The sequence below is a fragment of the Triticum aestivum genome, chromosome 1A (genome assembly GCF_018294505.1).
Source record: "Triticum aestivum cultivar Chinese Spring chromosome 1A, IWGSC CS RefSeq v2.1, whole genome shotgun sequence".
In the NCBI taxonomy this organism is placed as follows: domain Eukaryota; kingdom Viridiplantae; phylum Streptophyta; class Magnoliopsida; order Poales; family Poaceae; genus Triticum; species Triticum aestivum.
In genome coordinates this window covers 579,484,315-579,498,345 of record NC_057794.1, presented here as the reverse complement: position 1 = coordinate 579,498,345, position 14,031 = coordinate 579,484,315, and the positions used below count along the sequence as shown (strand labels likewise).

The following is a 14,031-nucleotide window of genomic DNA, read 5'->3' as shown; positions in this document are numbered from 1 at the left end:
CCCTCCTGGTATACTGTCACTCCTACTCCGGTACTCTACTGTACAGTACCAGACGACCGTTGCAGCTGTGCCCCCACCCACACACCCCGGTACTCTACTGTACAGTGCAGTACTCTGCGGTCTACGGTGTGTGTACTGTGGCCTACCCTACTACGAGCCCCCTCCATCCCAGACAGGAGACAGCGACGAGAATATGTTTTCCTCACCAAGGCACGCTTCAGATCCAGCACCAGTATACCACTAGAGATTATGCTCCCTCCATTTCTTTTAGTCTGTAAATACGAATAATTCTCAAGTCAAACTTCATATGTTTGACCATTCTTTTTTTTACAAATAGTTTGAATTGCTCACACGTGGTATATGTTTGACCAACTTTATAGAAAAACACTAACACTCAGAATATAAAATCAATATCATTAGATGCATCACGGACTTAATTTTCACTATATAACTTTAGTACTCCTTCCGGTCCTTTTTACTCTGCGTATTAGATTAGTGTCCAGTCAAACTTTGTAAAATTTTACCACATTTATACTAAAAATATCAACATCTACAATACCAAATATATATAGTTATATACTACTCTCTCCGTCCCAAAATAAATGTCTCAACTTTGTACCAGCTCTAGTACAAATTTGTACTAAGCTCAAGACACTTGTTTTGGAACGGAGGGAGTATGAAACAACATTTCATAATGAACCCAAAAATATTGTTTTGGCATTGTGAGTATTGCTACTTTTTTATAAGTTTGGTCAAAGTAGAGATACTTTGACTTCCCAATGCCAGGACCCGTGGTGGTATCCTCCTACTGCAGGATGATGAAGCGGTTCAACTCTCCATTGTGCTATTTGGGTCTTTTACCCTCTTGACCATTGTTTCCTTGCGTTCACAGAACCATAACACCACCTCCTTCAAGCTCACGACCATCTATGGTCTGACTAGAGGCAACCTCAAGGATGCTTTCTTCGTCGAGCTCGTCTCCGAAATACCACCACTGGGTTCCTTATCGCTGGTCACGGGAGACTTCAACCAAATTTACCGGGCAAGGGATAAGAACCGCACTAACGTTGATCAAAGCCGCATTGTCCAGTTTAGGAATGCGCTGAACACCTGTGAGCTAAAAGAGATTAATCTTCAAAACAGAAGATTCACTTGGAGCAATGGCCAGAGTGACCCCATCTTGAGCAAGCTGGATGGCTTCTTTCGCAACGAGGATGGGATCTGGAGTTTGGTTCTCACATTCTGCATGCACTCTCATCTTCCCTATGTGATCATTGTCCTCTTCTATTCACAAATGCAAATGGCCCTAAGCGTTCCAAGTGCTTCTACTTCGAGAACTTCTGTATTAAGATGCCCAGTTTTTTGGCAACCATCAAGGAGGCATGGAATGAAGATCACAACCATGTCGCGCCCTACCATGTTATTCACCATAGACTCAGGAAAACTAGCATCAAGTTAAAGGCTTTGAGCAAAACTCTTTTCTCCAATGTGAAAATTCAGTTGCATATGGCTCGGGAGATCATCCTCCGCCTTGATACCGCTCAAGAATCTCGATCCCTGAGCCCAGAGGAACTTGACCTTCGGAAGAGGCTTAAGCGGCGAGTAGTTGCCTTGGCTGTACTTGAGAAGGCTAGGAAGCGGCAGAACTCTAGGATCACTAACATCACAGAGGTGGATGCAAACACTAGATTCTTCTACGTGACAATTAACTGCCAGAGAAGGAAAAAAATGCCATCGTCTGAAGCACAATGCGGGTTGGGTGAATGATCATGATCACAAGAAGGCCATCATCCACAATCACTTCTACTTTGTCATCAATAAGGGTCCTCAACGACAAATGGACATTAATTGGAATTGTGTTCCCAACCCAGAATGTGATCTCACTGATCTTGGCACCCCTTTCACCATGGATGAAGCTAGGTGTGTTGTGTTTGATTCTCCAAATGACAAGGCACCAGGGCCAGATGGGTTCATGGGTGCGTTCTTCAGAGCATGATGGGATATTATGAAGGTGGATGTCATGGCCGCCATTGACCACTTCTCCAATCTCCATGCCTCAAACTTCCATTGGTTGAAGTCCGCCAACATAACGCTCATTCCTAGGAAAGATGTTAAGGAAATATGCCCTAGAGGCAATAATAAAGTTATTAATTATTTCCTTATATCATGATAAATGTTTATTATTCATGCTAGAATTATATTAACCGGAAACGTAATACATGTGTGAATACATAGACAAACAGAGTGTCACTAGTATGCCTCTACTTGACTAGCTCGTTGATCAAAGATGGTTATGTTTCCTAACCATAGACATGAGTTGTCATTTGATTAACGGGTTCATATCATTAGGAGAATGATGTGATTGACTTGAACCATTCCGTTAGCATAGCACTTGATCGATTAATTTGTTGCTATTGCTTTCTTCATGACTTATACATGTTCCTATGACTATGAGATTATGCAACTCCCGTTTACCGGAGGAACACTTTGTGTGCCACCAAACATCACAACGTAACTGGGTGATTATAAAGGTCCTCTACAGGTGTCTCAGAAGGTACTTGTTGGGTTGGCATATCTTGAGATTAGGATTTGTCACTCCGATTGTCGGAGAGGTATCTCTGGGCCCACTCGGTAATGCACATCACTATGAGCCTTGCAAGCATTGAAACTAATGAGTTAGTTGCCGGATGATGTATTACAGAACGAGTAAAGAGACTTGTCGGTGACGAGATTAAACTAGGTATTGAGATACCGACGATCGAATCTCGGGCAAGTAACATACAGATGACAAAGGGAACAACGTATCTTGTTATGCGGTCTGACCGATAAAGATCTTCGTAGACTATGTAGGAGCCAATATGGGAATCTAGGTCCCGCTATTGGTTATTGACCAGAGAGGTGTCTCGGTCATGTCTACATAGTTCTCGAATTCGTAGTGTCCGCACGCTTAACGTTCATTGACGATATAGTACTATGAGTTATGTATGTTGGTGACCGAATGTTGTTCGGAGTCCCGGATGAGATCACGGACATGACGAGGAGCTCCGGAATGGTCCGGAGGTAAAGATTCATATATTGGATGATATGGTTTGGCCAAGGGGTCGAGCCCATGGGGCTATAAGTCGGTGCAAAAGGAGTTTTGCGGAGGCCAGGGGGCCAAACGCCAGAGACCCTGGCGTCTGGCCCAGGGCCAGACGCCGAGGCCCATGGCGTCTGGGCCAGACGCCAAGGATTGTGGCGTTTGGTCCTGGAGTCCGAGTGGGACTCTTGCCTTTCGGGCAAAACCGACTTTGAGGAGGCTTTTGCTGCAAGTTTCGATCCTAGGGCTCAACATATAAATAGAGGGGCAAGGCTAGCACCAAAGACACATCAAGAAACACCAAGCCATGTGCCGGCAACCCCGTCCCCTGTAATTTATCCTCCATCATAGTTTTCGTAGTGCTTAGGCGAAGCCCTACGGAAATTGTTCTTCACCAACACCGTCACCACGCCGTCGTGATGCCAGAACTCATCTACTACTTTGCCCCTCTTGCTGGATCGAGAAGGCGAGGACGTCACCGAGCTGAACGTGTGCAGAACTCGGAGGTGCCGTGCTTTCGGTACTTGGATCGGTCGGATCGTGAAGACGTACGGCTACATCAACCGTGTTGTTATAACGCTTCCGCGAATGGTCTACGAGGGTACGTAGACAACACTCTCCCCTCTCGTTGCTATGCATCACCATGATCTTCCGTGTGCGTAGGAATTTTTTTTGAAATTACTACGTTACCCAACAGTGGTATCCGAGCCAGGTTTTATGCGTTGATGTAATATGCACGAGTAGAACACAAGTGAGTTGTGGGCGATATAAGTCATACTGCTTACCAGCATGTCACACTTTGGTTCGGCGGTATTGTTGGATGAAGCGGCCCGGACCGACATTACATGTACGCTTACGCGAGATTGGTTTTACCGACGTGCTTTGCACACAGGTGACTGGCGGGTGTCAGTTTCTCCAACTTTAGTTGAACCGAGTGTGGCTACGCCCGGTCCTTGTGAAGGTTAAAACATCACCAACTTGACAAACTATCATTGTGGTTTTGATGCGTAGGTAAGAACTGTTCTTGCTAAGCCCATAGCAGCCACGTAAAACTTACAACAACAAAGTAGAGAACGTCTAACTTGTTTTTGCAGGGCATGTTGTGATGTGATATGGTCAAGACGTGATGAGATATAAGTTGTTGTATAAGATGATCATGTTTTGTTGAAGTTATCGGCAACTGGCAGAAGCCTTATGGTTGTCTCTTTATTGCATAAGATGCAAGTGCCAAATAATTGCTTTACTTTATCGCTATGCGATAGCAATAGTTGCAAGAGCAATAGTTGGCGAGACGACCATGTGACGACACATTGATATAGATCAAGATGATGGAGATCATGGCGTCATGCCGATGACGATGGAAATCATGACGATGCTTTGGAGATGGAGATCAAAGGCACAAGATGATGATGGCCATATCATGCCACATATGTTGATTGCATGTGATGTTTATCTTTTATACATCTTATCTTGCTTTGATTGACGGTAGCATTATAAGATGATCTCTCACTAAACTATCAAGGTATAAGTGTTCTCCCTGAGTATGCACCATTGCGAAAGTTATTCGTGTTGAGACACCACGTGATGATCGGGTGTGATAGGCTCTACGTTCAAATACAACGGGTGCAAAACAGTTGCACACGCGGAATACTCAGGTTAAACTTGACGAGCCTAGTATATAACAGATATGGCCTCGGAACACGGAGACCGAAAGGTCGAGCGTGAATCATATAGTAGATATGATCAACATAGTGATGTTCACCATTGATACTACTCCATCTCACATGATGATCGGACATGGTTTAGTTGATATGGATCACGTGATCACTTAGAGGATTAGAGGGATGTCTATCTAAGTGGGAGTTCTTAAGTAATATGATTAATTGAAGTTAAATTTATCATGAACTTAGTCCTAGTAGTATTAGCATATCTATGTTGTAGATCAATAGCTCGCGTTTAGCTCCCCTATTTTATTTTTGATATGTTATTAGAGAAAACTAAATTGAAAGATGTTACTAGCAATGATGCGGATTGGATATGTGATCTGAGGTTTATCCTCATTGCTGCACAAAAGAATTATGTCCTTGATGCACCGCTAGGTGACAAAGCTATTGCAGGAGCAGATGCAGATGTTATGAACGTTTGGCTAGCTCAATATGATGACTACTTGATAGTTTAGTGCACCATGCTTACACGGCTTAGAATCGGGACTTCAAAGACGTTTTGAACGTCATGGGCCATATGAGATGTTCCAGGAGTTGAAGTTAATATTTCAAGTAAATACCCGAGTTGAGAGATATGAAGTCTCCAACAAGTTCTATAGCTAAAAGATGGAGGAGAATAGTTCAAGCAATGAGCATGTGCACAGATTGTCTGGGTACTACAATCGCTTGAATCAAGTGGGAGTTAATCTTCCAGATAAAATAGTGATTGACAGAATTCTCTAGTCACCATCACCAAGTTAGTAGAACTTCGTGATGAACTATAATATGCAAGGGATAACGGAAACGATTCCCGAGTTTTTCATGATGATGCAATCGATGAAGGTAGAAATCAAGAAAGAGCATCAAGTGTTGATGATTAACAAGACCACTAGTTTCAAGAAAAGGGCAAAGGGAAAGAAAGGGAACTTCAAGAAGAACAGCAAGCAAGTTGCTGCTCAAGTGAAGAAGCCCAAGTCTAGACCTAAGCCTGAGACTAAGTGCTTCTACTGCAAAGGGACTGGTCACTGGAAGCGGAACTGCCCCAAGTATTTAGCGGATAAGAAGGATGGCAAAGTGAACAATTCTATATTTGATATACATGTTATTGATGTGTACTTTACTAGTGTTTATAGCAACCCCTCGGTATTTGATACTGGTTCAGTTGTTAAGAGTAGTAACTCGAAACAGGAGTTGCAGAATGAATAGAGACTAGTTAAGGGTGAAGTGACGATGTGTATTGGAAATGGTTCCAAGATTGATATGATCATCATCGCACACTCCCTATAATTTCGGAATTAGTGTTAAACCTAAAATAAATGTTATTTAGTGTTTGCGTTGAGCATGAATATGATTGGATCATGTTTATTGCAATACGGTTATTCATGTAAGTTAGAGAATAATTGTTGTTCTGTTTACATGAATAAAACCTTCTATGGTCATACACCCAATAAAAATGGTTTGTTGGATCTTGATCGTGGTGATACACATTATCATAATATTGAAGCCAAAAGATGCAAATTTAATAATGATAGTGCAACTTATTTGTGGCACTGCCATTTAGGTCATATTGGTGTAAAGCACATGAAGAAAATCCATGCTGATGGACTTTTGGAATCACTTGATTATGAATTAGTTGATGCTTACGAACCATGCCTCATGGGCAAGATGACTAAGACTCCGTTCTCCGGAACAATGGAGCGAGCAACAAATTTGTTGGAAATCATACATACTGATGTATGTGGTCCGATGAATATTGAGGCTCGCGGCAGGTGTCATTATTTTCTGATCTTCACAGATGATTTGAGCAGATATGAGTATATCTACTTGATGAAACACAAATCTGAAACATTTGAAAAGTTCAAAGAATTTCAGAGTGAAGTGGAGAATCATCGTAACAAAAATAAAAGTTTCTACGATATGATCGCAGAAGTAAAATATTTGAGTTACGAGTTTGGCCTTCAGTTAAAACAATGTAAAATAGTTTCACTACTCACGCCACCTGGAACACCATAGTGTAATGGTGTGTCCGAACATCGTAACCGTACTTTATTAGATATGGTGCGATCTATGATGTCTCTTACTGATTTACCGCTATCATTTTGGGGTTATGCATTAGAGACAACCACATTCACGTTAAAAAAGGGCACCATCTAAATCCGTTGAGACGACACCGTATGAACTGCGGTTTGGCAAGAAACCAAAGTTGTCGTTTCTTAAAGTTTGGGGTTGCGATGCTTATGTGAAAAAAGCTTCAACCTGATAAGCTCGAACCCAAATCGGAGAAATGTATCTTCATAGGATACCCAAAGGAGATTGTTGGGTACACCTTCTATCACAGATCCGAAGGCAAGATATTCATTGCTGAGAATGGATCCTTTCTAGAGAAGGAGTTTTCTCTCGAAAGAAGTGAGTGGGAGAAAAGTTGAACTTGATGAGGTAACTGTACCTGCTCCCTTATTAGAAAGTAGTTCGTCACAGAAATCTGTTCCTGCGACTACTACACCAATTAGTGAGGAAGCTAATGATGATGATCATGTAACTTCAGATCAAGTTACTACCAAACCTCGTAGGTAAACCAGAGTGAGATCCGCACCAGAGTGGTACGGTAATCCTGTTCTGGAGGTTAGTTACTTGACCATGACGAACCTACGAACTATGAGGAAGCGATGATGAGCCCAGATTTCGCAGAATGGATTGAGGTCATGAAATCTGAGATGTGATCCATGTAAAAGAACAAAGTATGGACTTTGATTGACTTGCCCAAAGATCGGCGAGCCATGGAGATTAAATGATCTTCAAGAGGAAGACGGACGCTGATAGTAGTGTTACTATCTACAAAGCTAGAATTGTCGCAAAAGGTTTTTGACAAGTTCAAGGTGTTGACTACGATGAGAGTTTCTCACTCGTATCTATGCTTAAGTCTGTCTGAATCATGTTAGAAATTGTCACATTTTATGAAATCTGGCAAATGGATAAACAAAACTACATTCCTTAATGGATTTATTAAAAAAAGTTGTATATGATGCAACCAGAAGGTTTTGTCAATCCTAAAGGTGCTAATAAAATATGCAAGCTCCAGCGATCCATCTATGGACTGGTGCAAGCATCTCGGAGTTGGAATATACACTTTGATAAGTTGATCAAAGCATATAGTTTTATAAAGACTTGCGGTGAAGCCTGTATTTACAAGAAAGTGAGTGGGAGCACTACAACATTTTTGATAAGTATATGTGAATGACATATTGTTGATTGGAGATAATGTAGAATTATTCTGCAAAGCATAAAGGAGTGTTTGAAAGGAGTTTTTCAAAGAAAGACCTCGGTGAAGCTGCTTACATATTAAGCATCAAGATCTATAGAGATAGATCAAGACGCTTGATAAAGTTTTTCAATGAGTACATACCTTGACAAGATTTTGAAGTAGTTCAAAATGGAACAGTCAAAGAAAGAGTTATTGCCTGTGTTACAAGGTGTGAAGCTGAGTAAGACTCAAAGTCCGACCACGGCAGAAGATAGAAAGATAATGAAAGTCAATCCCTATGCCTTGGCCATAGGTTCTATAAAGTATGCCATGTTGTGTACCAGACCTATTGTATACCCTGCCCTGAGTTTGGCAAGGGAGTACAATAGTGATCTAGGAGTAGATCACTGGACATTGGTCAAAATTATCCTTAGTGGAATAAGGATATGTTTCTTGATTATGCATGTGACAAAAGGTTCGTCGTAAAGGGTTACGTCGATGCAAGTTTTGACATTGATCCAGATGACTCAAAGTCTCAATCTGGATACCTATTGAAAGTGGGAGCAATTAGCTAGAGTAGCTCCGTGCAGAGCATTGTTGACATAGAAATTTGCAAAATACTTACGGATCTGAATGTGGCAGACCCGTTGACTAAGCTTCTCTCATAAGCAAAACATGATCACACCTTAGTACTCTTTGGGTGTTAATCACATAACGATGTGAACTAGATTATTGACTCTAGTAAACCCTTTGGGTGTTGGTCACATGTCGATGTGAACTATGGGTGTTAATCACATGGTGATGTGAACTATTGGTATTAAATCTCATGGCGATGTGAACTAGATTATTAACTCTAGTGCAAGTGGGAGACTGAAGGAAATATGCCCTAGTGGCAATAATAAAGTTATTAATTATTTCCTTATATCATGATACATGTTTATTATTCATGCTAGAATTGTATTAACCGGAAACTTAATACATACGTGAATACATAGACAAACAGAGTGTCACTTGTAACGCCCTCGATGCGGCTATATCTCCCACGTGTCGAAGCACGACTTAGAGGCATAACCGCATTGAAAGCAATGTCGCAAGTGAGGTAATCTTCACACAACCCATGTAATACAATAAGGGAAAAGATACATAGTTGGCTTACAATCGCCACTTCACACAATTACAAGAATAAAGCATTACATCAACCAGTTACAAACAAGGTCCGACTACGGAACCAAAATAAAACAAGACTACGCCAAAAGCTACACAGATCCCTGATCGTCCCGACTGGGCTCCACTACTGATCAACTAGAACGAAACAACATAAAGGACAAGATCTTCATCGAGCTCCTCCTGAGCTTGGTTGTGTTATCAACACGGACTCATCGGCACCTGCAAGCTGGGTTTGGAAGTATCTGTGAGTCACGGGGACTCAGCAATCTCACACCCTCGCGAGCAAGACTATTTAAGCTTATGGGTAAGGTAAAAGGTATGAGGTGGAGCTGCAGCAAGCGACTAGCATATATGGTGGCTAACATACGCAAATGAGAGCGAGAAGAGAAGGCAAAGCACGATCGAGAAACTATGACCAAGAAGTGATCCTAGAACAACCTACGTCAAGCATAACTCTAACACCGTGTTCACTTCCCGAACTCCGCCGGAAAGAGACCATCACGGTAACACACGTGGTTGATGTATTTTTAATTACGGTCAACTTCAGGTTTTCTACAACCGGACGTTAACAAATTTCCATCTTCCCATAACCGTGGGCACGACTTTCGAAAGTTCAAATCCCTGCAGGGGTGTCCCTAATACCTGGACTGTTCTTCATTCCTGAATCACCAAGGTGGCTGGTAAGTGAAGTGATGTGTTGCATTATTTTTTGTTGACATGAACATAAGCATCTAAACAGAGCAACTGTTGTACCAGGCAAAAATGGGAAAGATGGAAGATTTTGAATCTTCACTGCAGGTCCTGCGCGGATTTGAAACTGATATCTCAGCAGAAGTAAATGAAATAAAGGTAACATGTAGTAACAGGGATCAATTTTGCTGCAATCATGTCATATGCAATGTACACATTGCTGGCAACTTTATGCTTTATGCTACACCTGAAAATATTTTTCTTTTAAGTAATATATAAGGGCCTGAAAATATTTTTCTTTTAAGTAATATATGAGGGAATGTAAACCTTTTTTTTACATTTTGCTACACAGAGATCAGTTGCCTCATCTAGGAGGAGGACAACCATACGATTTGCAGAGATCAAACACAAGAGATATAGTGTTCCTCTTATGGTTGGTAATTTGCATTAAATACTTTGCTTTAACACATCAATGTTCCTCTATTTGCTTACTGGTTTTCACTTGTTTAGATAGGAATTGGCCTCCTTATATTTCAGCAACTAAGTGGTGTCAATGGCATTTTCTTCTATGCTGCAAGTATCTTCAAAGCTGCTGGTATGTTCTGCATAATTTGACGAGGCTCTGCTTATTAAGCATGCTTGTGTGTAATAGTTTTCCTCACACATTTAATAACTCTACAGAAATACTGTGAACGTGTAATTGAACTAAATGGTAAATTCAAATGTTAGTAAGCATGCTGCACATCCATAGCAGTTTGATTGGGATATTTGGATCACTTGTAAAATGTAATGCTGCCCTGTCTGTATGTGATTTGTACTCGCAGGAAGCTCATATCGCAGTACTAAGCCTTAATATATCAGCAATAGCAATAGCTTGTATGTCATGTCTGATATCTTACAAAGTTCTCTTCCTAAACAGGTCTTAAAAACAGTAATCTCGCAACATGTGGTTTGGGGGCTGTTCAGGTATATTCATCTTATCGTTACATCCACATTGTGCCTATGAACTTTGTGGGATTGTGGGTTTGGTATTTGCGTACTTATTGGGATCTTTTCATTGTTAGGTGGTTGCTACTGGAATCACAACCTGGTTGACTGACAAAGCTGGTCGACGGCTACTTCTCATTGTTAGTTACATCACAAGACAAGTTTTTTTAAGATGAAAATATGATTTGCGTTGATTAATTTCTTTTACTTTCCAGATCTCTGCTACAGGGATGACAATCAGTCTTCTCGTTGTTTCTGTGTCATTTTTGTGAAGGTAACTCCACTTAAAATGTTAATGGCATATGTAATGGTTTGTTGTGCAATTGTCTAATCTAGATCAATCAGTACTACCTGAGTTTCCCTCTGATATATTTTAGTGTCAATTCTGAAACAGGACAACATAGACGAAGCTTCTCATTTACACTTTGTGATGAGTATGCTTTCACTGGCTGGACTTGTGGTTAGTTTCAGTTCTGTCTATATACGTCTCTGCTTTATTGGTCAGAGTGAGCAGGTTTAATGCCTTGCTTTCTGCTACTGCAGGCATTTGTGCTTGCATTTTCTCTGGGCATGGGAGCCATCCCATGGATTATAATGTCTGAGGTATAGTCTGATCCTCCTTACTGCAAATATCTAGAAGTTCAATAATTACACTTACATCTATCTGATTTTATCTCTGTAGTTGTTACCACTATCATTTGCCACTTCTGTTCTTGTCTGAATATCCTCTATAGCCTCTTTTTTTTTTATCAATGAGCCGTCCTCGAACATGCCTTTTTACCTATGAAATGGAGCGAAACGCTGCAGTTGCAGTCGCTCTTGTGGTTTTGTCGACCAGCTGCTGCTTCAAGACATACAGGAAACTGCATTTTTTGTAATGTAGCCTAGATTACACTGACCGTAGCTGTACCTGTCACTAAAGACTGCAACTACTGCTTTTAGCTTTAGCTGTACCATCACCAAAAACTGCAGTGGTTGCTTTGTGTTTCATATCTGTAGTTGCAAGTGACAGTGACAACTTACCTAGAGCAAACTTCACACTGAACATATCTAGAAATATAATAATGCGTCGTCCACATTGTGTCCCTACAGATTCTTCCTGTTAACATCAAGAGTCTTGCCGGAAGCACCGCCACCCTTGCAAACTGGATGACGTCGTGGCTCATCACGATGACCGCGAGCTTGATGCTAAACTGGAGCAACGGAGGTCAGTCTATTCCTCCCTCTCTGTCCCTCTACCTTCCTACCTCTTTTATGACACTGTGTCTTACCACGAACCATACGTCTTGTTTCAACCAGGAACCTTTGCTATATACGCGGCAGTGTCCATGGGCACCCTCCTCTTCGTGTGCTTGTGCGTGCCGGAGACCAAGGGGAGAACGCTCGAGGAGATTGCATTCTCGTTCCGCTGAAGCTCGGAACCACGGCGCGTAGGGTAGACAGGCAGGCGGGCGCGCGTCGTGCTACTTGATGGCTGTTTCGGGTCAGGCCTCGGGCCTGGACCAGGTAGTCGCGCAGCCGTGTTTTTTGCAGGAGGGATATTTGTATCATGTGTTTGTGTAATAGTGTACTATCAGTGTACCATTCGTGTATGTGCAATAGAATGGGGAGGGGTGGAATGGGCACCCAACCCCCCCTTGCAGTCAGTCAGTCAGTCGGTCAGGGGAGTGTGCAGTAAGTAGAAGAGCAATTTGGTGGTCAGTACATTGGGTTTCATATATAAGCAGCAGCTGTGGCCAAAGGAATAATTCAGATGTAATGTCCAAGAATAAATTTTGAGCTACTTTCAGTGTGCTGCATTATGGCTGTAGACTGTAGTGTGCATGGCAGTTCCCAGAAACTATTGCCTGAAAGTCTTGTTGAGGAGAAAAAAAATGTTGTGCTGTCAGCTGTACATTTGGGCCGTCTCGTTGGGCTTAAGACACATATCTGCGCCCTTCTTCTTCAGCCAGCCCCCCACCGCCCCAGAAGTGATGGAGGCCCAGAGGAACCCGATGCTGGAGCGGCCCATCAATGAAGCCCACGTTACTGCAGCTCTGGGTCTGGATCCTTCTCCCCTCCTGGTATACTGTCACTCCTACTCCGGTACTCTACTGTACAGTACCAGACGACCGTTGCAGCTGTGCCCCCACCCACACACCCCGGTACTCTACTGTACAGTGCAGTACTCTGCGGTCTACGGTGTGTGTACTGTGGCCTACCCTACTACGAGCCCCCTCCATCCCAGACAGGAGACAGCGACGAGAATATGTTTTCCTCACCAAGGCACGCTTCAGATCCAGCACCAGTATACCACTAGAGATTATGCTCCCTCCATTTCTTTTAGTCTGTAAATACGAATAATTCTCAAGTCAAACTTCATATGTTTGACCATTCTTTTTTTTACAAATAGTTTGAATTGCTCACACGTGGTATATGTTTGACCAACTTTATAGAAAAACACTAACACTCAGAATATAAAATCAATATCATTAGATGCATCACGGACTTAATTTTCACTATATAACTTTAGTACTCCTTCCGGTCCTTTTTACTCTGCGTATTAGATTAGTGTCCAGTCAAACTTTGTAAAATTTTACCAAATTTATACTAAAAATATCAACATCTACAATACCAAATATATATAGTTATATACTACTCTCTCCGTCCCAAAATAAATGTCTCAACTTTGTACCAGCTCTAGTACAAATTTGTACTAAGCTCAAGACACTTGTTTTGGAACGGAGGGAGTATGAAACAACATTTCATAATGAACCCAAAAATATTGTTTTGGCATTGTGAGTATTGCTACTTTTTTATAAGTTTGGTCAAAGTAGAGATACTTTGACTTCCCAATGCCAGGACCCGTGGTGGTATCCTCCTACTGCAGGATGATGAAGCGGTTCAACTCTCCATTGTGCTATTTGGGTCTTTTACCCTCTTGACCATTGTTTCCTTGCGTTCACAGAACCATAACACCACCTCCTTCAAGCTCACGACCATCTATGGTCTGACTAGAGGCAACCTCAAGGATGCTTTCTTCGTCGAGCTCGTCTCCGAAATACCACCACTGGGTTCCTTATCGCTGGTCACGGGAGACTTCAACCAAATTTACCGGGCAAGGGATAAGAACCGCACTAACGTTGATCAAAGCCGCATTGTCCAGTTTAGGAATGCGTTGAACA

The 14,031-nt window shown here is 41.9% G+C and overlaps 1 protein-coding gene across 1 annotated transcript in view; it reads left to right on the top strand.

The window, feature by feature from the left end:
* The window catches only part of LOC123055043 (sugar transporter ERD6-like 4), a 12,621-nt gene extending 290 nt beyond the window's left edge, over positions 1-12,331 (top strand). Inside the window, exons 2-15 of the mRNA XM_044478978.1 lie at positions 893-1,231; positions 1,501-1,759; positions 1,872-1,976; positions 9,818-9,870; positions 9,947-10,039; positions 10,233-10,313; positions 10,391-10,475; positions 10,800-10,846; positions 10,945-11,007; positions 11,083-11,134; positions 11,251-11,327; positions 11,411-11,470; positions 11,960-12,074; positions 12,167-12,331. Of these exons, the coding sequence (XP_044334913.1) occupies positions 893-1,231; positions 1,501-1,759; positions 1,872-1,976; positions 9,818-9,870; positions 9,947-10,039; positions 10,233-10,313; positions 10,391-10,475; positions 10,800-10,846; positions 10,945-11,007; positions 11,083-11,134; positions 11,251-11,327; positions 11,411-11,470; positions 11,960-12,074; positions 12,167-12,279 (1,542 nt within the window). The 3' untranslated portion in view covers positions 12,280-12,331. The remainder of the gene's footprint in view (positions 1-892; positions 1,232-1,500; positions 1,760-1,871; positions 1,977-9,817; positions 9,871-9,946; positions 10,040-10,232; positions 10,314-10,390; positions 10,476-10,799; positions 10,847-10,944; positions 11,008-11,082; positions 11,135-11,250; positions 11,328-11,410; positions 11,471-11,959; positions 12,075-12,166) is intronic.
* The last annotated feature ends 1,700 nt before the right edge of the window (positions 12,332-14,031 follow it).